The sequence below is a fragment of the Bufo bufo genome, chromosome 2, assembly GCF_905171765.1.
Source record: "Bufo bufo chromosome 2, aBufBuf1.1, whole genome shotgun sequence".
Taxonomy (NCBI): domain Eukaryota; kingdom Metazoa; phylum Chordata; class Amphibia; order Anura; family Bufonidae; genus Bufo; species Bufo bufo.
The window spans coordinates 38,718,637-38,745,322 of NC_053390.1; the positions used below are offsets into that span (position 1 = coordinate 38,718,637).

Here is a 26,686-nt window from a genome sequence, read left to right on the forward strand (position 1 = left end):
TACTTTAAACTGTATACAAACACTGTATGTTGTAAACTCTTGAGCTCCCCTTAGTGGTGACTACAGGTATACAGAGTTTTATCATATAGCTATGCTTATGCAGAGGGTTTAGGGCTCTGTTTCAGAAAAATTGAGCTCTGACCTCTATAAACAGAATTTTTTACCTTTTTTAGAAAACAAAAAAAGTTTTACTTTTTAGAACAACTCCAATCAGATGCAAAATGTCTTCTCTAGGTGGCTTACCGAAACTGGACGCTCCTGCGAATAATAGCCAATGACATAAAATCTCCCCGGCCATATTCATTTTCACCACAGTAGAGAAGAAGGCCATCGTCACCATCAGCCTGAAGACCAAGATAGACACATGAGATTCTGACCCATAAAACCACATCATCACATGCCACAATAAACTGATAACTAAACCTTAAAGGGGATTAGAAAAAAAGGATTAGAAAAACATGGCTGCTTTATTCCAAAAACAGCACCACACTTGTCCACTGGTTGGGTGCGGTACTGCAGCTCATACTAATTCATTGCAATAAGGATAAGTTACAATCCATGGATGTGGTGGTGATGTGTTTAGAAGAAAGCAACCATGTTTTTCTAACTCTGTACATCCCCTTAAATTATAATAACAAGAACGACAACAATCTGTAGCTCTGTAATAATAATTTCACAATTCTGCAGGCTTCTAAACTCAAACTTTCAAGCAACCCTTGCTTGATCAAGGTCTGCAAACAGCTCTAAAAAGAACAAACTGATCCATGTGCTATAGGGGCTCAGCTAAGCTTTTAGGGACACATCTGCCCAGAAAAATCAGTAGTGTTTTGTGTTAAAGGGGTTTTCCCGGGATTTTAATATTGATGACCTATTCTCAGGATAGGTCATCAATATCAGATCCACGGGGGTCTAACACCCAGCACCCCCACCAATCAGCTGTTTGAAGAGAAGGACGCTCTCCGTGGCAGCGCAGCTTTCCCTTTATTGTTCACCTGCTCGCCGTCGACATCACAGCAGTGAGCATTGTAGTGAAGTGAATGGGATGGCGTGTAATTACACTGCTTACCTCTTTAATGGTTGCATTTTTTCACAGTAACTTATATATGATGTGCACTTTGAATCTGACTCTTATAGGGAAATTATTTTGTTAATAGTCCCATTGATTATAGTAAGATTTTTCTCATGAAAAATTCTGGGGTGGCCATATCCTAAATTACCATACATAGACTTACCTTAAATTCCACTGTAATTTGGAAGGTCTGGTATGAATTTTTCAGTGGTTCAAATGTCATATAGGAGTGACCGTAAAACTGAGGATACTGAACATTAATATCTGAAAAAAAGAACATATTGTAACAAATTTCAACATTTTCCACCTTGTCAATTTAGTCGACTTGGAGAACTGGGAGGAATACTTTTTAATCTAAAGGCGAATGTCAACTCTTTTCTTTTATATCTAAATAGGTTACAATTTCTCAAAATCCCCAGCATGGAAATATAAATAAAAAACAATAATATTCTTTCTACCTGCAGCTACCACTAGGGGGAGCTCAGGAGATTACTGCATACAGATATATACAGCCACCAGTAGAGGGAGCTCAGGAGATTACTGCATACAGATATACACAGCCACCACTAGAGGAAGCTCAGGAGATTACTGCATACAGATATATACAGCCACCACTAGAGGGAGCTCAGGAGATTACTGCATACAGATATATACAGCCACCACAAGAGGGAGCTCAAGAGATTACTGCATACAGATATATACAGCCACCACTAGAGGAAGCTCAGGAGATTACTGCATACAGATATATACAGCCACCACAAGAGGGAGCTCAAGAGATTACTGCATACAGATATACACAGCCACCACTAGAGGAAGCTCAGGAGATTACTGCATACAGATATATACAGCCACCACTAGAGGGAGCTCAGGAGATTACTGCATACAGATATATACAGCCACCACAAGAGGGAGCTCAAGAGATTACTGCATACAGATATATACAGCCACCACTAGAGGGAGCTCAGGAGATTACTGCATACAGATATTTACAGACACCACTAGAGGGAGCTCAGGAGATTACTGCATACAGATATATACAGCCACCAGTAGAGGGAGCTCAGGAGATTACTGCATACAGATATACACAGCCACCACTAGAGGAAGCTCAGGAGATTACTGCATACAGATATATACAGCCACCACTAGAGGGAGCTCAGGAGATTACTGCATACAGATATAATCAGCCGCCACTAGAGGGAGCTCAGGAGATTACTGCATACAGATATATACAGCCACCACTAGAGGGAGCTCAGGAGATTACTACATACAGATATTTAAAGACACCACTAGAGGGAGCTCAGGAGCTTACTACATACAGATATATACAGCCACCACTAGAGGGAGCTCAGGAGATTACTACATATAGATATATGCAGCCACCACTAGAGGGAGCTCAGGAGATTACTGCATACAGATATATACAGCCACCACTAGGGGGAGCTCAGGAGATTACTACATACAGATATATACAGCCACCACTAGAGGGAGCTCAGGAGCTTACAGCATACATTGAACTCTCTAATAACACAGCATGCATTAAGCTCCTGAAAAAAAATCTGTGCAGATTTTGGAACTAAAAACTCCTGATGATATGAGATGGAAATGTTTTTTTCATACCCGAACTCTCATAGCTCATAATCGCTGGTAGGGAGTGAGCAGTGAATTAAAACAGTACCGTTATCGTTAATCTGTAGCTGCTTTTAGTAAAAAAAAATTTTGTTCCACTATGGTTATTTGGTGTTTGGAGCACTGAGGGCGGGCCCTAGCCGCTTGGTGCACCACCTATCCATCCCTGTGTCCATGAAGCTCCTCCTTTCCTTAGGCGACTGACAAGTCAGGCATCAGAATCCTGCTCTCACCTGGCCCCATAATCTAATGCCTGCATCGTGCACCACAGCTTCAGCGCATGCGCAGTATATTTAATCCAAATTGTGGCTCATGGTACAGGGGCGAGATTACAGGGCTAGACGAGAGCAGGAGCTTCATGGACACAGGGAGGGACAGATGGTACACCAAGGGGCAAGGACACCCCACTATAAATGGTCTGATATACATAAACCTTCTGATGGACTCCCTCAGCAGCAGCTACACACATCTGGTCTGGTTACTTTCCCAGATTCCTGAGTGGAGCATCTACCTGCTTGTGCATTGATACATCCGCAGCCCTGCTGCTCAGGAATCAAGGAAAGCTGGGTGGCTTCCCTCTTGGCAGATCTCTCGGTTATCTGGGTGAATGCAGCAGTGTTTACCTAGATGACAATGCCGACCCAGTACTGTATCTAAAAATTGCCTTTCAGGATCCTGGAAAAGTTGAGTGTGCATTTTGGCCCGGGCTATGTTTGTGGCTTGGTTAGTTTTGGACTATCTGTAGTGACAGCTGCAGAGATGTCTATTATGTAAGCACAATACAGGTCACCATTGATTAGGACACGCGGCAGATGCTACAGGGAAGGTCGTGTGCCCGCGGGGGGTTGGGGAAGCCAGTACCCACCACTGTACCCACATTGATTTCATTATTAACAAGTCACACTGCATTCAACCCTAAAACTAGACACAACTTTGTGTGACATGAAGCTGAGAGGTCATATATGGATGCACAAGGAGGTCATAGTTTAGGACCCCCTCTATGAGTCAGGATGGAGGGGGTCTGCTCTGGCAAACATATACTGTCCATGCATTTCGTGGTTGATACCTGGTTGATTGTCAATTCAGTGCTCAAACAATACCACCACGCAGTCCTCAAATAATACTTCTATACAGTGCTCAGACAAAACCAATGGGGATGAGCGAATTTCATATTTTGAAATTCGTTTTTTACTGAATTGCGTTATGGATTCCGTTACCACGAACCATAACGCAATTCCATAATGGAATGCCTTTAGAGGCATTCCGTTATTCATTCCGTCATAACGGGCTGCATAACGGAGAGGACTCTCCTGCATCATGGAAACCGGACGGATCCGTTATGCAGGACATAGACTTCTATTATGACGGAATGAATAACGGAATGACTCTAAAGGCATTCCGTTGTGCATTCCGTCATTAAAATTGCGTTATGGTCCGTGGTAACGGAATCCATAACGCAATTTAGTAAATACCACAACACGAACCGAAAACTAATTTCAATATATGAAATTCGCTCATCTCTAAATACCAACATAAAGTGCTCAAATAGAACCACCATAGAGCAGGCACATAGCATCTCCATACATGCCGTAAACTAGTAACAGCGACACACACTGTCTTAATAGTACCGCTATATAATCAATATTAAAGGGATTCTGTCACCAGGTTTCACCCCTGTCAGCTAAACATATGCTGATGTTCAGGGCGTCTTCACGATTCCTAATGTGGGCTTCTAAATGTGATCCGTGGCCTTATTTTGCTAAAAAACTGCTTTTACTAACCTGTCATTTAAAGAAATAAGGTGCCTAAAGGGATGTCAAGGGATGCAAGGTGCCCGCCGCACCCACCGCCGTTCGTGCCCAGCGCCGCCTTTCCAGACTTCTGCACCGCCTCCTAATCCTCTGTGCCGCCTCTCGCTCTCCCTCCCTCCCCCCTCCTCCTGCTGTAAAATCTCGCGCGTGCGCACAGGGCTCTGAGAGGCTGGCGCCAGAGTGCAGGTCATACAGGGGGTTGAGCGAAGTGCCGGCGCATGCGCACTTCGCTGTAAGAAGCCAAATGGAGAAGTCCGCACGGGCGCATCAGGCAGAGTCCTGTGCGCAAGAGCGAGATCTTACAGCAGGAGGAGGAGGGGGGATGGAGCGAGAGCGAGAGGTGGCACAGAGGATTAGGAGGCGGCGCAGAAGTCTGGAAAGGCGGCGCTGGGCACGAACGGTGGTGGGTGCGGCGGGCACCTTGCATCCCTTGACATCCCCTGACATCCCCTTGGCCACGGATCACATTTAGAAGCCCACATTTGGAATCGTGAAGGCGCCCTGAACATCAGCATATGTTTAGCTGACAGGGGTCAAACCTGGTGACAGAATCCCTTTAAGATCCAGGCCCTCTCAAGCATCCTTTTAAGGCCAGCCTGGAGTTTATCTCCTCTCCAGTGACATAATGGACATGTTAATATCCAACTTTGTTCTAATATCTCATCAAAAACCACTCCTCTCATACTGCAGCCATGTGCCATCAGCTAATCCATTCCCTGCACCCCCCACTCCCGGAAAACAGACTTTGTCAGGGTAAGCCTCCTCTAGCCATTCTGGCTCATGAAAGTGAGTCCTGAGCAGTGGACACTCAGATCATCTTATAGACAGAGCTGGTCTTCATGACACAACCCCCTTTAACTGTGTAATATTCATCTCAGATCCTAGAAGGCACCGCTCTCTGGTAACAATAGAGCAGCAGAATTCCGAATTTAGCTTTATACACAATCAGGGAAGAAAGCACCCTGCAACTCAACATCAGTATAATAAAGTAGAGCAAAGAATCGTACCGTGTTCACATGTCTCTCCTGCTTTCCCGAGGTTACAGTGGCATTGTGATCCCCCGCGGTCATAATCATTGAGGCAGAAGCTATCGGCTGGGCAGACGGTTTCCTCACACGTCAAGTCAAAAAGTCTAGGAGGAGAAACCATGGCATTCTTTCGCACAGGCCTCGTGGTGGTGGTCCTGGTTGTGGTGGTGAATCTGGTTGTGGCTCTGGTTGTGGTGGTGGCTCTGGTTCTAGTGGCACTAGCGGTGGTGGTGGCTCTAGTTGTGGTTGTGGTGGCCGTAGTTGAAGAACTTGTGGGTTTTGCCATAGAACTGGAAGCTGCGGTGGTTGTTCTCAAAGGGATTATCTTTGTGTAGGTCCCTGGAGTCATCTTAGTTTCTGTCCCAAATTTCTTGTTACCACCTCTGGTACGAGTAAGGGGTTTGACCTTCAGAGACAAAAAAGCAAAGGAGAACGGTAGAAACAAAACCAGTAGGAAGTCAAGGATCATTAAACATTATACCCGACGTGCCTGTTTATTAGAACATTTAGAGTTTCGAAATAATCTGTCTTGTATCTAGGATCAAATGTTTGGCAAAAGTACTCTGTTTGGAGTGTTTAGAGACTGAGTGGCAACTGCCTGTGGATTATAGAGACTGTTTCTAACTCTCTTGGCATAGTCAACAGGATTAAAAGCTTGAGTATGAGCACATACCTGTACACAGTCCCATAACTCATGCTAGTAGATTGAGGGTCAAGTGTCTGGCAAAAGTCCTACGTATGAGATGTTTAGAGACGGACTGGCAACTGCATTTGCAGTATAGAGACAGTCCTGCTGCCTTCATGTGTTTCTGACTCTCTGAGCACTTAACATAGTCGGCAGGATTCAAAGCTTAAGGATGCGCGCTTACACAGTCCTATAAGTTTCTGACCGTTTGAACACCTAGCGTGGTTGATAGGATCAAAAGCTTGAAGATGAGCGCTTACATTGTCCCATAGGTTTCTGGCCCTCTGAACACTTGGCGTAGTCTGCAGGATTCAAAGCCCGAGGATCAGTGCTTACATGGTCCCAGATGTTTCTGACCCTCTGAACACTTAACATAGTCAGCAGGATTTAAAGCTTAAAGATGCGCCCTTACATAGTCCTATAAGTTTCTGTCCCTCTGAACACTTGGCGTAGTCAACAGGATTCAGTGACTAAGGATCAGCACTTACACAGTCCCATATGTTTCTGACCGTTTAAACGCCTGGCGTAGTTGATAAGATGAAAAGCTTGAGAATAAAAGCACTTACATAGTCCCATAAGTTTCTGTCCCTCTGAACACTTGGCGTAGTCGGCAGGATTCAAAGCCAGAGGATCAGTGCTTACATGGTCCCAGACGTTTCTGACTGTCACCGCCAGTCTGGCAGACGTTCTTCTCTACCTCTTACATGACGTTCTTTGTTTTGGTTTCATTTTGTCATCTCCTTTCCTTCTCCCAGCTGTCACCTATTTACACTAATTGCCTCCCTTTATATTCCCTCCCATACTGCCTCACTTTGCGGTTCATACTACTTCCTGGATTGTGTTCACTGCCGGAGGCTGCTTCTCCTGATTCCTCAGATAAGTCTGTTTCCTTTATTTGTGTTTCCTTGCTGGCTTGATTCAAGGTGACCCTGATTCCGTCCGTATTAAGTGCAGGGAGCAGGTGGTCGTGTCCCCTCACTATTATAGGGTTTTCAGGTGTCACATAGTATTAGGTACGTGGGCATGCAATCGTCTACCATAAAGATGTTTGCATGGGCATAGCAGTCAGGGAGAGCTCTAGGGGTTTTATAGGGCTCACCCATATGCTCCTTAGTTTGGGATCAAGCCAGTCGGATGTTTATTTATAAGTTCCAGCTTTCTGCAACACCATCCGTGACACTGACCCTCTGAACACTTAACATAGTCAGCAGGATTTAAAGCTTAAAGATGCGCCCTTACACAATTCTATAAGTTTCTGTCCCTCTGAACACTTGGCGTAGTCGACAGAATTTAGTGACTAAGGATCAGCACTTACATAGTCCCATATGTTTCTGACCGTTTGAACACCTAGCGTAGTTGATAAGATGAAAAGCTTGAGAATAAAAGCACTTACATAGTCCCATAAGTTTCTGTCCCTTTAAACACTTGCCGTAGTCGGCAGGATTCAAAGCCCGAGGATCAGTGCTTACATGGTCCCAGATGTTTCTGACCCTCTGAGCACTTGGCATATCCAGCAGGATTCAAATCCTGAGGATGAGCGCTTACACAGTCCCATAGGTTTCTGACATCCTCAAGACTGCACAGTATTGACTTAGTTCCCCTCGGGCAATAGGAAACCAACACAGAGAGAACAGAGCGGAGACGGGAAAACTTGGGGAACCCTGGTTATTTCTACTGCTACCTTATTTTACAGCTCATAAAGATTTTCTCCTGCACACAGTACCTTTACTCAATCTCTTTACCTCCTTGAACATCACACCGGAGGCGTCGGTCACTTCCTATCCCGCTATCTCTTATATGTCAACTCAGACCGCAAATCAGTTCAAGACTTTGCTTCAATACACACTCGTCTCGCAGACGCTCTCGGTAAAGGTTAAAGGTATTGAACTGAAGTCTTCCATTTCCACAGTACATACATCTTATGTTAACCCCCCCAACACTCCCCCCCCCCCCCGCGCCCCATTATCCAACATTACCTGCACATACAAGTCTATGAGTTGTTCTCCCTCATATATGAAATTGTTTTTTGTATTGAGGAAGGTGGGCAACAACGGCATGCCTAGAGCCTTATGGGTCCCAGTGCAAATTTTGCCTTGCACCCCCAACAAACACATTATGCTCCTCTTGGACTATCTCTTTCCCAAATTAAAATTTTCAGAAGTAGGATCAACCCTATTAAACCAGGCATACTGCCTGGTAGGGATGACGATTAAAATGATACCTGTCTTGTGAAAATCTGTGAAAATCCCCATGTAAATGAGGTCTTCAGTGCACTGAAGGGTGGGGCCAGAACTAGGTGAGGTGCACTGAGGGGCTAGATCCCACCCTTGGTGCACTTAAACCCACATTTGCACACCAGATCTTTTTTTTTTTCAGGAACGGTGCAACCGATTTTCACAAGACAGGTATCATTTTAATCAGCAGGATTAACCCTGCCAGGCAGTTCGTCTGGTTTGATAGAGTTGATCCTGATCCACCTGACAGGTGCTCTCTTAAAGGAGTTTTCCAGGATTAGAAAAACAAAAACAGCACCACACAGGTCCATAGGTTGTATGTGGTATTCAGTGCAGTTCCATTCATTTCAATGGAGCCGTGCTGCAATACAAGACACAGCCCATGGACAGGAGGGGTGCTGTTTTTGAAAGAAAGCAGCCATGTTTTTTAATCTTGGGCAACTCCTTAAATTCAGAACTGCGACCTGACCTCATAATAAATAAAGACCCCAGACTCAACCCCAAAGTGAATTTAGACCCTACACCTCCATGGACTTTGATGTACCTGACCTCCGATTTAGTAGTACCCAAGGGTGTATTTATATGGGATGGATAGTAGTGGTCGCCATCTGGTGAATAGGGGCCCAGGAGCTTCATGTTACCCCTCTGCCTGCATCATATGCTGAACTATCAGGGCTCCAAACTTCTTGCTGTTAGGTGGACAAACCCTTTAAGTGAGTGTGGACAGGCTAAGCTTTTGTTCCTCTGGTCACATTGTAACAATATATAAATGATAAACATAATAACACTACGCCATGGACTTACATCATCTATATAGATATCGTAGTCAGAGTCATCAATGTTGTATCCATCATCGTCGCTGGTTTTAGGGTCTGTCACGTATCCGTCCACATATCCTCCAGATCCCAGCTCATCACTCCCTGCAATGGAAGACTCAGGACGTAAAGGATGTAAAAGGACCGCACTGACCTCTATCGTATACTGCCATATAACAGGACATGAAATGGACCCACCCATTCATTTTAATTAAACTTGAAGGGGTTCTCCTTTTTGTTAAAAAAGGTCTCCTGAAGATCAGCTTAGCATGGGCTGTGCAGAGTTCAGACATAATCTGTGGGGAAACTACATGTTCAATCTCCCTGTAGCGCCTCCAGAGGAGAAATGAAGTATTACACAGTTCTCAATGAAATCAATGGGTTGCCTGTATGAAGGAGGAAAAGGCTTTTGCTTGGCTTATCATCATAGAGATGGAGATTTACTATGAGCAGAATTTTTAATTGCCAGAATTTGTGCTAAATGTATCAAATATTTGATGAATTTGCTGTATCTTTAAACATCACTTTTTGTCAAAAGATATTACTCCCTTTTTTGGTTTGCCCCCCTTTTTTGGATAACTCTTGCAACTATTTAGAAATACACATTTAGTAATACTGCCATATACAGTACCTACTCACCTATATAATCATGTACACTTTTTAAATGGATGAGGCAGCGAAAAATCACAAAAGGCAGAAAAATGATATACCTGTAACCCAAAATTTTCAACACATGACTCTGTGAAACTGGCATACAGGGCTTGAAAAGTTTCCTCAAAGAACTAAATGATAAAATTCTGGCTATCTGCAGCCACCACTAGGGGGAGCTCTCTGCATATAAATTTATACAGCCACCACTAGGGAGAGCTCACTGCATATAGATTTATACAGCCACCACTAGGGGGAGCTCACTACACATGGAATTTTACAGCCACCACTAGGGGGAGCTCACTACATATAGATTTATACAGCCACCACTAGGGGGAGCTCACTGCATATGGATTTATACAGCCACCACTAGAGGGAGCTCACTGTGTATGGATTTATACAGCAACCAATAGGGGAAGTTCACTTCCGATGGATTTATATAGCTACTACTAGAGGGAACTCACTGTATGTGGATGTATACAGCCCCCACTAGGGGGAGATCACTACCAACGAATTTATACAGCCACCACTAGGGAGAGCTCACTGTGTATGGATTTATACAGCAACCACTAGTGGGAGCTCACTACTAGAGATGAGCGAATTTCCGCTTATGAAATTCTTTAAAACTTAATTTGGTGGTAAAAGATGAATTGCGTTATTGATTCCGTTACCACGGACCATAACGCAATTCCGTTATTCATTCCGTCATAATAGAAGTCTATGGGCTGCAAAACCGTTCCGTCCCGTTTCCGTTATGCAGGGGAGTCCTCTTAACGTTATGCAGCCCATAGACTTCTATTATGAGGGAATGAATAACGGAATGCCTCTAAACGCATTCCGTTATGCATTCCGTCATAGTATTGCGTTATGGTCCGTGGTAACAGAATCCATAACGCACTTCACCTTTTACCACCAAATGAAGTTTTAAAGAATTTCATAAGCGGAAATTCGCTCATCTCTAGTAGTAAGCTCCCCCTAGTGGTGGCTGTATAAATCTATATGCAGTGAGCTCTCCCTAGTGGTGGCTGTATAAATTCGTTGGTAGTGATCTCCCCCTAGGGGGCTGTATACATCCACATACAGTGAGTTCCCTCTAGTAGTAGCTGTATAAATCCATCGGAAGTGAACTTCCCCTATTGGTTGCTGTATAAATCCATACACAGTGAGCTCCCTCTAGTGGTGGCTGTATAAATCCATATGCAGTGAGCTCCCCCTAATGGTGGCTGTATAAATCTATATGCAGTGAGCTCCCCCTAGTGGTGGCTGTAGAAATCTATATGTACTGAGCTCCCCCTAGTGGTGGCTGTAAAATTCCATGTGTAGTGAGCTCCCCCTAGTGGTGGCTGTATAAATTTATATGCAGAGAGCTCCTCCTAGTGGTGGCTGCAGATAGCCCGAATTTTATCATTTAGTTCTTTGAGGAAATTTTTCAAGCCCTGTATGCCAGTTTCACAGTCATGTGTTGCAAATTTTGGCTTACAGGTATATCATTTTTCTGCCTTTTGTGATTTTACGCTGCCCCCAGCCTTTTAAAAAGTGTACATGATTAGCTAGGTGAGTAGGTACTGTATATGGCAGTATTACTAAATGTGTATTTCTAAATAGTTGCAAGAGCGAAGCGTGAACGAATTTCAAAATATGAAATTGGCTCATCTCTAGTCACTACCAATTAATTTATACAGCCACCACTAGGGGGAGCTCACTACACATGGATTTATACAGCCACCACTAGGGGGAGCTCACTACACATGGATTTATACAGCCAGCACTAGGGGGAGCTCACTATACATGGATTCATACAGCCACCACTAGCGGGAGCTCACTACACATGGATTTATACAGCTACTACTAGAGGGAACTCACTGTATATGGATTTATACAGCCACCACTAGGGGGAGCTCACTACACATGGATTTATGCATTTATGCAGCTACACTAGGGGGAGTTAGCTGTATAAGGATTTCGACAGCCACCACTGGGGGGTGGGGCTCACTACATATGGTTTTATACAGGCGCCACGATGGGGAGCTCACTGTATATGTATTTATATAGCACCACTAGAGGGCGCTCACTGCACATGGAGTTACAGCTTGTATTCAACTCAATGGGAGCTGTAAAATCTTTGTAAAGTGAGCTCCCCCTAGTGGCATCTGCATGAAAATGCTGGGAAAATACAGACCCTATGGCTATCATGCAGTACATATGCCGCCGTCACCTGTGCCTATTGTACATGCAAAAGCTCAGTGGCAGCTCAGCACAGAGAGACATTTCAGATTTTTTTTTGTCAATCAATACAATGAGCATTGGAAGTGAATTCAATTACGCCATCTACAATGGGCATTGTGCTCGACAAGGACATAACGATCGCTTCAAAAGGCTGATCGATGCGGACATTGCTCCCCTCCCCCGTTATATGTATTTCCTGCTTTTTATAACCTTTTCATACAGTTGTGATGGATTGAGAGGCAGAAGCCGCCCTCAATGGTGTCTAAGACGCCTCCCGAGTCATTCCCCTGTACAGCAATTAATGGCAGATCAGAGGTGATTACACAGACGTAGTAAACTGCGCAGCAGGAAAATCAAACATAAAGTCCAGAGCTGATCACTGCTATTGAGGTTGTAGTAATGAACCGCGTTGCGGTAGTTTTACACCGCACGATGTGCCATTCGGTGGTAATCTCCTGGTGCTGAAAGTTGCAAGGCGACTAGATTCTGGAAGAAAACAATCCAGTAGACTAGAAGCTTTTAGGTTGGGCACCACATAGAGTCACAGGACCAAGCACTGGTGGAGGAGGAACACACGAATATAGCTGGAGACCTGGGATTGTGCCCCTGGTGCCAGCACTTCCACTGCCCGTTTGGAGACCACAGCTTAGACCTTGGTCAGAAGGCGACATTGTACCCTTGTGTAACAGTCTGTATTGTGGATGTAACATCGGGCCCACCCACCATCCTGAACTTACTTTACAGCAGTAGAATACTGGCAGAGTTGTGTCTGGTTTGGGTTTACATCAGTAGCTTGTAATGTGGCCACCAGGCATTGAGTGACCTGACAAACGTTCTGGGCACAACAGTCAGTTGACCAGAGAGGAGTAAATTCTCAAAATTCATCTCAACGGTGTGTTTTCTATAATTTACAGTAGAAACAGCAAACACTTTAAAATGGGCTTAAATACCAGGGTATCAGGCATTGCAGTAGTCATGGGGATCTGACAAATAAGGAGGTCCACTATCCTGTGAGACATAAGGTGCAGTTAGTGATAACTGTGTGCAGATGGAAAGGGTCCAGAGGTGTTCAATTATCCCTGTAATATACCACGTGTTGGTTATACCACCATGGTGACCTTCACTTGTGTGCCTTATGTATTTACTGTGAGATCACTGTGTTTATTATCTCTGTACTGTGACATCACTGTGTTTATCTCTTTACTGTGACATCACTGTGTTTATTATCCCTGTACTGTGACATCACTGTGTTTATTATCCTGTACTGTGACATCACTGTGTTTATTATCCATGTACTGTGACATCACTGTGTTTATTATCCCTGTACTGTGACATCACTGTGTTTATTATCCTGTACTGTGACATCACTGTGTTTATTATCTCTGTACTGTGACATCACTGTGTTTATTATCTCCATACTGTGACATCACTGTGTTTATTATCTCCATACTGTGACATCACTGTGTTTATTATTCCTGTACTGTGACATCACTTTGTTTATTATCTCCATACTGTGACATCACTTTGTTTATTATCTCCATACTGTGACATCACTGTGTTTATTATCTCTGTACAATGACATCACTGTGTTTATTATCTCCATACTGTGACATCACTGTGTTTATTATCCCTGTACTGTGACATCACTGTGTTTATTATCACTGTACTGTGACATCACTTTGTTTATTATCTCTTTACTGTGACATCACTTTGTTTATTATCCATGTACTGTGACATCATTGTGTTTATTATCCCTGTACTGTGACATCACTGTTTCTATTATCCCTTTACTGTGACATCACTGTGTTTATTATCCCTGTACTGTGACATCACTGTGTTTGTTATCCCTGTACTGTGACATCACTGTGTTTATTATCCCTGTACTGTGACATCACTGTGTTTATTATCCTGTACTGTGACATCACTGTGTTTATTATCTCTGTACAATGACATCACTGTGTTTATTATCCCTGTACTGTGACATCACTGTGTTTATTATCCCTTTACTGTGACATCACTGTGTTTATTATCCCTGTACTGTGACATCACTGTGTTTGTTATCCCTGTACTGTGACATCACTGTGTTTATTATCCCTGTACTGTGACATCACTGTGTTTATTATCCTGTACTGTGACATCACTGTGTTTATTATCTCTGTACAATGACATCACTGTGTTTATTATCCCTGTACTGTGACATCACTGTGTTTATTATCTCCATACTGTGACATCACTGTGTTTATTATCCCTGTACTGTGACATCACTGTGTTTATTATCTCCATACTGTGACATCACTGTGTTTATTATTCCTGTACTGTGACATCACTTTGTTTATTATCTCCATACTGTGACATCACTTTGTTTATTATCTCCATACTGTGACATCACTGTGTTTATTATCTCTGTACAATGACATCACTGTGTTTATTATCTCCATACTGTGACATCACTGTGTTTATTATCCCTGTACTGTGACATCACTGTGTTTATTATCACTGTACTGTGACATCACTTTGTTTATTATCTCTTTACTGTGACATCACTTTGTTTATTATCCATGTACTGTGACATCATTGTGTTTATTATCCCTGTACTGTGACATCACTGTGTTTATTATCCCTGTACTGTGACATCACTGTGTTTATTATCCCTGTACTGTGACATCACTGTGTTTGTTATCTCTTTACTGTGACATCACTGTGTTTGTTATCACTGTACTGTGACATCACTGTGTTTATTATCCTGTACTGTGACATCACTGTGTTTATTATTCCTGTACTGTGACATCACTGTGTTTATTATCTCTGTACTGTGACATCACTGTGTTTATTATCTCTGTACTGTGACATCACTGTGTTTGTTATCACTGTACTGTGACATCACTTTGTGTATTATCCTGTACTGTGACATCACTGAGTTTATTATCCCTGTACTGTGACATCACTGTGTTTATTATCCTGTACTGTGACATCACTGTGTTTATTATCCTGTACTGTGACATCACTGTGTTTATTATTCCTGTACTGTGACATCACTTTGTTTATTATCCCTGTACTGTGACATCACTGTGTTTATTATCCCTGTACTGTGACATCACTGTGTTTATTATCCCTGTACTGTGACATCACTTTGTTTATTATCTCTTTACTGTGACATCACTTTGTTTATTATCTATGTACTGTGACATCATTGTGTTTATTATCCCTGTACTGTGACATCACTGTGTTTGTTATCTCTTTACTGTGACATCACTGTGTTTGTTATCACTGTACTGTGACATCACTGTGTTTTTTATCCTGTACTGTGACATCACTGTGTTTATTTTCTCTTTACTGTGACATCACTGTGTTTATTTTCCCTGTACTGTGACATCACTGTGTTTATTATCCCTGTACTGTGACATCACTGTGTTTATTATCCCTGTACTGTGACATCACTGTGTTTATTTTCCCTGTACTGTGACATCACTGTGTTTATTGTCCCTGTACTGTGACATCACTGTGTTTATTATCCCTGTACTGTGACATCACTGTGTTTATTATCTCTGTACTGTGACATCACTGTGTTTATTGTCCCTGTACTGTGACATCACTGTGTTTATTGTCCCTGTACTGTGACATCACTGTGTTTGTGATCCCTGTACTGTGACATTACTGTGTTTGTTATCCCTGTACTGTGACATCACTGTGTTTATTATCTCTGTATTGTGACATCACTGTGTATATTATCCTGTACTGTGACATCACTGTGTTTATTATCCCTGTACTGTGACATCACTGTGTTTATTATCTCTGTATTGTGACATCACTGTGTATATTATCCTGTACTGTGACATCACTGTGTTTATTATCCCTGTACTGTGACATCACTGTGTTTATTATCTCTGTACTGTGACATCACTGTGTATATTATCCTGTACTGTGACATCACTGTGTTTATTATCCCTGTACTGTGACATCACTGTGTTTATTATCTCTGTATTGTGACATCACTGTAACTGGTTGCAAAAATGGACTTATCCTTCGATTGTAGAAAAACTGTATAACTAGCTGACTGTGATGAAACCAGAGTTGTAAAATTTACAGAAAAAGTTTTGAAATACTTTAGAGCAAAATGCAGAGTTTTTTTTTCACTGCTTTTGCAGAGTCTAGAATAACAAGTCTCACGGGGGAGATTTACTTGTCCCCAAACACAGAAATGTCTATGACTATTTCTCTTGAAATGAGAATCAGCCTCAGGGGGGAGCAGACAGTACATGGCGGGGTCTCCTGGGACCCCATTTTTAATAAACATCCCCCTTCCTCCTTGTTAGACCCATCACAGCCTTCAGCAAATCGATGTGAAGTTTTGTATGATTTAATTCGCAGGCAATCAGAGGCCGTGCTGGTCGCTGCAGCCACTTCCAGGCGTGTAAATAGGACATTCTGGTGGATTTTACTGAGGCTGTGGAATAATGAGACACATCTGGAGACAAGGACGGCACCACCGCCTTCTTTCTATTTCTTCTCGTAAAGAGAAATTGAACAAATATGTCTTATTTATTTATGTCTTCAGCAGTTTTATTAGCGGCCTAGATTTACCGGATAGATTTAATTGTGTTTGTATGTTGTGCATGTTACACCTGCGCCTGTGTAGAAACACCCACAAGACAGTCCACATGCAACTTACAAATAGTCGTGGCAATTCCTAAAACATCTTGTGAATGTGACACCCATTCCCAATACTATTTGCAATATAACAACAGGTGAATCCACTGAGCAACTAAGGAATGAACATCCACATGATAGCCCATAGGCTCTAGAGCCAGCACTACAAACTACATCCACATGATATCCTATAGGCGCTAGAGACAGCACTACAAACTACATCCACATGACAGCCCATAGGCTCTAGAGCCAGCACTACTAACTACATCCACATGACAGCCCATAGGCACTAGAGCCAGCACTACAAACTACATCCACATGACAGCTCATAGGCACTAGAGCCAGCACTACAAACTACATCCACATGATATCCTATAGGCGCTAGAGACAGCACTACAAACTACATCCACATGACAGCCCATAGGCACTAGAGCCAGCACTACAAACTACATCCACATGATATCCTTTAGGCTCTAGAGCCAGCACTACAAACTACATCCACATGACAGCCCATAGGCACTAGAGCCAGCACTACAAACTACATCCACATGATATCCTATAGGCGCTAGAGCCAGCACTACAAACTACATCCACATGACAGCCCATAGGCTCTAGAGCCAGCACTACTAACTACATCCACATGACAGCCCATAGGCACTAGAGCCAGCACTACAAACTAAATCCACATGACAGCCCATAGGCACTAGAGCCAGCACTTTCAAACTACATCCACATGACAGCCCATAGGCGCTAGAGCCAGCACTACTAACTACATCCACATGACAGCCCATAGGCACTAGAGCCAGCACTACAAACTACATCCACATGACAGCCCATAGGCACTAGAGCCAGCACTACAAACTACATCCACATGACAGCCCATAGGCGCTAGAGCCAGCACTACAAACTACATCCACATGACAGCTCATAGGCACTAGAGCCAGCACTACAAACTACATCCACATGACAGCCCATAGGCACTAGAGCCAGCACTACAAACTACATCCACATGACAGGCCATAGGCGCTAGAGCTAGCACTACAAACTACATCCACATGATATCCTATAGGCGCTAGAGCCAGCACTACAAACTACATCCACATGATATCCTATAGGCGCTAGAGACAGCACTACAAACTACATCCACATGACAGCCCATAGGCTCTAGAGCCAGCACTACTAACTACATCCACATGAGAGCCCATAGGCACTAGAGCCAGCACTACAAACTAAATCCACATGACAGCCCATAGGCACTAGAGCCAGCACTTTCAAACTACATCCACATGACAGCCCATAGGCGCTAGAGCCAGCACTACTAACTACATCCACATGATATCCTATAGGCGCTAGAGACAGCACTACAAACTACATCCACATGACAGCCCATAGGCTCTAGAGCCAGCACTACTAACTACATCCACATGAGAGCCCATAGGCACTAGAGCCAGCACTACAAACTAAATCCACATGACAGCCCATAGGCACTAGAGCCAGCACTTTCAAACTACATCCACATGACAGCCCATAGGCGCTAGAGCCAGCACTACTAACTACATCCACATGACAGCCCATAGGCACTAGAGCCAGCACTACAAACTACATCCACATGACAGCCCATAGGCACTAGAGCCAGCACTACAAACTACATCCACATGACAGCCCATAGGCGCTAGAGCCAGCACTACAAACTACATCCACATGACAGCTCATAGGCACTAGAGCCAGCACTACAAACTACATCCACATGACAGCCCATAGGCACTAGAGCCAGCACTACAAACTACATCCACATGACAGCCCATAGGCGCTAGAGCCAGCACTACAAACTACATCCACGTGACAGCCCATAGGCTCTACAGCCAGCACTACAAACTACATCCACATCATATCCTATAGGCACTAGAGCCAGCACTACAAACTACATCCACATGACAGCCCATAGGCTCTACAGCCAGCACTACAAACTACATCCACATGATATCCTATAGGCACTAGAGCCAGCACTACTAACTAAATCCACATGACAGCCCATAGGCACTAGAGCTAGCACTACAAACTACATCCACATGACAGCCCATAGGCACTAGAGCCAGCACTACAAACTACATCCACATGACAGCCCATAGGCACTAGAGCCAGCACTACAAACTACATCCACATGACAGGCCATAGGCGCTAGAGCCAGCACTACAAACTACATCCACGTGACAGGCCATAGGCGCTAGAGCCAGCACTACAAACTACATCCACATGACAGCTCATAGGCACTAGAGCCAGCACTACAAACTACATCCACATGACAGCCCATAGGCGCTAGAGCCAGCACTACAAACTACATCCACGTGACAGGCCATAGGCGCTAGAGCCAGCACTACAAACTACATCCACATGACAGCTCATAGGCACTAGAGCTAGCACTACAAACTACATCCACATGACAGCCCATGGGCACTAGAGCCAGCACTACAAACTACATCCACATGATATCCTTTAGGCTCTAGAGCCAGCACTACAAACTACATCCACATCATATCCTATAGGCACTAGAGCCAGCACTACAAACTACATCCACATGACAGCCCATAGGCACTAGAGCCAGCACTACAAACTACATCCACATGACAGCCCATAGGCTCTAGAGCCAGCACTACAAACTACATCCACATGATATCCTATAGGCACTAGAGCCAGCACTACAAACTACATCCACATGACAGCCCATAGGCTCTACAGCCAGCACTACAAACTACATCCACATGATATCCTATAGGCACTAGAGCCAGCACTACTAACTAAATCCACATGACAGCCCATAGGCACTAGAGCTAGCACTACAAACTACATCCACATGACAGCCCATAGGCACTAGAGCCAGCACTACAAACTACATCCACATGACAGCCCATAGGCGCTAGAGCCATCACTACAAACTACATCCACGTGACAGGCCATAGGCGCTAGAGCCAGCACTACAAACTACATCCACATGACAGCTCATAGGCACTAGAGCCAGCACTACAAACTACATCCACATGACAGCCCATAGGCGCTAGAGCCAGCACTACAAACTACATCCACGTGACAGGCCATAGGCGCTAGAGCCAGCACTACAAACTACATCCACATGACAGCTCATAGGCACTTAGAGCTAGCACTACAACTACATCCACATGACAGCCCATAGGCACTAGAGCCAGCACTACAAACTACATCCACATGATATCCTATAGGCACTAGAGCCAGCACTACTAACTACATCCACGTGACAGCCCATAGGCACTAGAGCTAGAACTACAAACTACATCCACATGAAAGCCCATAGGCACTAAAGCCAGCACTACAAACTACATCCACGTGACAGGCCATAGGCGCTAGAGCCAGCACTACAAACTACATCCACGTGACAGCCCATAGGCACTAAAGCTAGAACTACAAACTACATCCACATGACAGCCCATAGGCACTAGAGCCAGCACTACAAACTACATCCACATGACAGCCCATAAGCACTAGAGCCAGTACTACAAACTACATCCACATGACAGCCCATAGGCACTAGAGCTAGCACTACAAACTACATCCACATGACAGCCCATAGGCACTAGAGCTAGAACTACAAACTACATCCACATGACAGCCCATAGGCACTAGAGCCAGCACTACAAACTACATCCACATGACAGGCCATAGGCGCTAGAGCTAGCACTACAAACTACATCCACATGACAGCCCATAGGCGCTAGAGCCAGCACTACAAACTACATCCACATGACAGCCCATAGGCACTAGAGCCAGCACTACAAACTACATCCACATGACAGCCCTTAGGCACTAGAGCCAGCACTACAAACTACATCCACATGACAGCCCATAGGCTCTAGAGCTAACACTACAAACTACATCCACATGACAGCCCATAGGCTCTAGAGCTAACACTACAAACTACATCCACGTGACAGCCCATAGGCACTAAAGCTAAAACTACAAACTACATCCACATGACAGCCCATAGGCACTAGAGCCAGCACTACAAACTACATCCACATGACAGCCCATAAGCACTAGAGCCAGCACTACAAACTACATCCACATGACAGCCCTTAGGCACTAGAGCTAGCACTACAAACTACATCCACATGACAGCCCATAAGCACTAGAGCCAGTACTACAAACTACATCCACGTGACAGGCCATAGGCGCTAGAGCCAGCACTACAAACTACATCCACATGACAGCTCATAGGCACTACAGCTAGCACTACAAACTACATCCACATGACAGCCCATAGGCGCTAGAGCCAGCACTACAAACTACATCCACGTGACAGGCCATAGGCGCTAGAGCCAGCACTACAAACTACATCCACATGACAGCTCATAGGCACTAGAGCTAGCACTACAAACTACATCCACATGACAGCCCATAGGCGCTAGAGCCAGCACTACAAACTACATCCACGTGACAGCCCATAGGCACTAAAGCTAGAACTACAAACTACATCCACATGACAGGCCATGGGCACTAGAGCTAGAACTACAAACTACATCCACATGACAGCCCATGGGCACTAGAGCTAGCACTACAAACTACATCCACATGACAGCCCATGGGCACTAGAGCCAGCACTACAAACTACATCCACATGACAGCCCATGGGCACTAGAGCTAGCACTACAAACTACATCCACATGACAGCCCATAGGCACTAGAGCCAGCACTACAAACTACATCCACATGACAAGCCATAGGCTCTAGAGCTACAACTACAAACCACATCCACATGACAGCCCATAGGCACTAGAGCTAGCACTACAAACTACATCCACATGACAAGCCATAGGCTCTAGAGCTACAACTACAAACCACATCCACATGACAAGACATAGGCACTAGAGCTAGCACTACAAACTACATCCACATGACAGCCCATAGGCACTAGAGCTAGAACTACAAACTACATCCACATAACAGGCCATAGGCACTAGCACTACAAACTACATCCACATGACAAGCCATAGGCACTAGGACTAGCACTACAAACCACATCCACATAGACCATAGGCACTACAGCTAGCACTACAAACCACATCCACATGAGAGCCCATAGGCTCTAGAGCTAGAACTACAAACTACATCCACATGACAGCCCATAGGCACTAGAGCTAGCACTACAAACTCAAGACATATGGTAGATGAATAGTTCAAAAATTGATGGCATGTATGGCACATCCATGGCATATATCATACATTTGATATGTGGGGAATCCTGTAACTTCCATCATGTCTGGCAGACAGTGACCAAGAAGGAGAGAGCAGAGGCATTTCTAAGTCTATTTAATGCCTAAGTGAAATGGCACCCCGCCTCAACTTTCAATACAGCAGCATGGGCTAGATCTGCCATTACCCTGCACCCCTATAGTAAGGGAAACTCGGGTCCTGTGATGCCCTCTGTAACGGATCTCCTGGCAACCCTGACTGGGTACCTCCGTTGATGGATGCTCCTAGCGCTTCCTGAGGACTCCAAGCACTTCGCTCTATACCAAAACCATTACAGGAACAAGGAACAGGAGCAGCTCTTACAAGAGCTAGTATTTATAGCCAGGGGAGTATAGCAAATCTTCAGCGTACAGCAATCTCCAGTGTCGATCAGTTACCCAAACACCAGCCTCAACATGATGAAGGGTAAAACAGGAACTCTTTATTGAACACACAAGCATTGACTTATATACACATTTTCCAACAAGGGTACCACCCCGTGGACCTGGTTGGGAACTGAGGACATAACATAGCAGCCAATCCTTACAGTTTAAACACAAAAACTATACATTCAACAAACACAATGGCATTGTCTGTGATGCAATTAACAAACACAATGGCATTGTCTGTGACGCAATCAATAACAGAATAGGCATTGTCTTTGACACAATCAACCAAATACAATTACCAAAACACAATGGGCTCTGCCTGTGATACAATTACCAACATAATGGGCTAGCTTAATCACTCACAGTCAGAAAACACACATTTTTCCCCAAAACACAGAAAACACCTCAAAACCCCACATATCCCCATAGTTCCCGAATTCCATGGAAGTCACATTGGGCTGACCACAAGCATGGCTTTCCTGCCAAAATCTGTTCCACAGATTTAGGCTGTGCGGCTGGTCTACCTTCTCCTTCAAAGTTAGTATATGGGCCATAATCCTGAGGCAAGAGGCTGGCAAACAGGCCCCTCCAAAACCCAGTGGCCAGGTTATTTTTGCCACACCCTCCTAAATGGTGCATCTTTGGTCACCATTTACTGTCCTACTGTCTTTATTTTGATGATATGCTACGATGACACAGTAGACAGTCACAAATAAAAATACATTTGTTTCGCTTTTTTTTTTTTTTTACAAAATTTGGTTCTAGATAGCTATTTCATTAAAGGGGCCACAGTAGAAGACCATGAGGCATCCTCTACAAACAACTAAAGATGACCATAAAACAGCATGAAACAGAACATAAAAGTAAAGAAACAAAGCCTCTGCCACAGCAAGCCATACAAGGCAATGAACACTTCTTAGGCTTTGTGATTCCAGAATCCAGCCTCACTCACAAAGGAATTTGGGTTTGAAATATTATGTGTGGCCAGATAGATCTGCAAATGCAGCTGCAGCGCTTAATGAGCTCAGTCACAATTACATTCATTTGCATCGAGGCCAAAAACAGTCAATAAAATCTTCTGTGTGAAAATTAAAAAAAATCCAATGCCATGACTCTCGTAGAATCACAGATACCAATACTTCAATCATCTACGGGTTAAATGTGTACAGAGGAGTGCTCGAACCCGAGACCCCCGATCAACCCCTCCTGTTCTTCTCCGCAATTTAATTCCATCTATTAATATTGCAAAAGTGACTATGGCAATGGCCAGTGATCCAAATATAAGTCTGAGCACAACCCCCCCGAGGAAAAACATGGAAAAGGTTTGTATTTGTTCTGAAGGCTGTACGATATTACCTGAGATTTAATCATCTCCAGCAAAACCCTGAAGTACATGGAAGCTGAAAGCAGCCAAGAGGTGATTCTTGTTTTAGAACACAATTCTCTACCAAGTACAAAAAAAGTTTGTAAAAACAATCAATAGTTTCAGAATATCTATCAAATGTTTCCCTTCCAAAACCTTCTTGAAATGACCTGACAAGACTTCTCTAGAGCTGCCAATATACTCTAATTCTCCTAATGGCCTTTGAACCTTGGAGGTCAATTATGATTAGAAGTAGGCCACTTTTTAGTGTATTGTTGTCACAGATTTGGTCACAAAGCGGATTTGCGGCCAAATCTGTGGCTTTTCCCCACTCAACACTTTTCCGAGGTGGTGGAAAAGGGGGCGTGGTGTGAGCGGGAATCTCATTTATCATTTTCTGCGCCTGTTTTTGGCATACAAAATGACAAACCTATGCCAGCAAGGGATCTGGCGTTAAGCAAGTCGCATGTCCAGCGCCTAAGTTGTGTAAAGGCCGGAGCCTCTACATAACTTAGGCTCATCAAGCGCCAGCGCAGGATTATTAAGACTGACCCACTTGTGTCCATCCTAAAACAATCCCAATAAACCTACCTCTTCAGAATTGTCCGGTCATCTACCTGTCCATTAGAGAGGCCCCTTAATCCATAGTCTTCGCTGGAAGGCTGGAGATGCACACCCTGTCCCCCACCATTGACTTGACTCTTTCAAAAACCAGGAACTATGAACCCCTCATTCTCAGTGGTGGGGTTTCCAGAGGTCAGACCTAAATACAGGAGCCTTGCATCCATCCTTAAACAATCCCACCAAACCCATCTCTCCTGAACTGTCCAGTCATCAACCTGACTTTTAGAGAGGCCCTTAGTCCCTGGTCTTTGCTGAAAGGCTGGAGATCAACACTCTGTCCCCCACCATTGACTTGAGTGCTCATTCAACCGTTTCTAATGCAATGCTTGTGCCGCTCTCTTCAAAACCAGAGCTTAAGGACATCTTGTTCTCAGAGTTGGGGTTCCCAGAGATCAGACCTGAATGACAGGAACCATCCTTAAAGGGTTGTCGGGTACACAGCTGATTACCATGTCTGATTGGAGCTTCAGAGCATTTCTTGCTACGATGCTCCCCCTTTCCCTGCGCTGCATTGACATGAATGGGCACTGTTTAATGCTTAGTTTCTCCTGAGGAGGCACTGCAGTAGAATTGAACACTTCCTTCCAGGTTTCCCCATAGATGACAGCTCATTGTCTGCAAGGAGATTGGGTATGTTGAGGGCTTCGGCAAGCTGGGTTTCAACATGCTTGATCCTTTGGGCACCTGAGAGGTAAGCAGCTGCCAGAGGAGTCTGAATAAAACATGCATGTTCAGCGGGGTCATATTCATGGGGGAGCTGGGGAACAAGTTGTTGGCTAACAGGTATCTAATATGTTTGGCTGGCATTAGACTGGAAGCCTTTTGGACTTCTTCTCCTACTGTGTCTTTTCTAAGTTTGCACTCCATCTACTTTATACCGCACAGTGCTGTGTAATACGGTATGTTGCATTTCACAAATAAAGGATAATAGTAACATTAGCTATACTTACGGAAAGTTCTGATGATTTCACTCGGAGCACTAAGCTGACTGTCTCCAAAAGAGTTCACTGCTTTTATGGCAAACTGATACATCGTGTCTGGTGATAGACCCTTAAGCACCATAGAGTCCATCTGTACCTGTTCTGTGATAGCAACCCAATCACCGTCAATATCCGGCCTAAGAGAAAACAGAAGAAAAAGTAAATCTTACGGAGGGTCTGTCAGGATATGGGCAGGACTTATTGGCTTTCTCTATAACTGCATGATGGAAGCAGAACTCACAGGCTTTCTTTATTAGTGAGTGTAGGAAACAGGACTCACAGGCTCTCTATTAGTGGGCAGGGGGAAGCAGGACTCACAGACTTTTTCTATGAGTCGGTCGAGGAAAGCAGGACTCACAGGCTTTCTGTATGGATTGCTGGGGGGCAAGCAGAACTCATAGGCTATTTCTGAGTGGGTGAGTAAGCTGGACTGGAAAACTTTTATGAGTTTGTGGGGGAAGAAGGACTCACAGGCTTTCTCTATGAGTGGGCAGGGAAAACAAGACTCAGAAAATATTTATTAGTGGGTGTGGGATGCAGGACTATTTTTGAGTAGGTGAGCGAAGCAGGATTTACGTACTATCTCTGTATGAGAGGGTGGAGGAAACATGACTCACAGGCTTTCTCAATGAGTGGGCGGGGGGAGCAGGACTCCGTCTTTTCCTATGAGTGGATAAGGTAGCAGGACTCAAAGGCTATTTGTATACGTTTATAGGGGAAGAAGAACTCACAGACTTTCTCTATAAGTGGGGGGAGTAAACAGGACTCATAGGCTTTCTCTATGAGTATGCGGGGAGAAGCAGGATTCAGACTTTTTCTGAATGAGTGAAGAAGCAGGACTTGCAGGCTGTTTCTATGAGTTTGTGGGGGATGCAGGACTCATAGGCTTTCTCTATGAGTGGGTGTAACAGCGGCTGCTGTGTGGCACTATTCCCCTGCTTACCGCCGTGGTCCCGGGCGCCGTGTTCAGCTGTGATCTGCTGCCAGTGTTTCCTTTCAGCCCTGGCCACATGCTTGCTGCTTGTTTCCTGCAGTACTTCCTTAAGGGCCGGCGGGCGTCACTTCCTGTGCTTTATGGGTTAGATCATGTGACCTCGCTGACCAATCCTAGCCCTCCTGCATGTATATAAGTGGCTCAGCCCCCTTCCTAGATTCCTGAGTGTCAAGGTCCTTGTGTCCTGCAAAGGTTGCTGATTTCTTTGTCTGTGTACCTGACTCATGTGTCACGGGGCGCCAAAGGCGCACTCGGTCTACCATCAGCCGCAGACCTGCTGCTTAGCTT

The 26,686-nt window shown here is 44.4% G+C and overlaps 1 protein-coding gene across 1 annotated transcript in view; it reads right to left on the minus strand.

Moving 5' to 3' along the window:
* EGFLAM (EGF like, fibronectin type III and laminin G domains) overlaps nt 1–26,686 on the minus strand; it is a 129,256-nt gene that overhangs the window by 34,953 nt on the left and 67,617 nt on the right. The window contains exons 7-11 of the mRNA XM_040420956.1: nt 25,375–25,541; nt 9,258–9,373; nt 5,514–5,940; nt 1,233–1,333; nt 244–344 (exon numbers count right to left, since the gene is read on the minus strand). Of these exons, the coding sequence (XP_040276890.1) occupies nt 244–344; nt 1,233–1,333; nt 5,514–5,940; nt 9,258–9,373; nt 25,375–25,541 (912 nt within the window). The remainder of the gene's footprint in view (nt 1–243; nt 345–1,232; nt 1,334–5,513; nt 5,941–9,257; nt 9,374–25,374; nt 25,542–26,686) is intronic.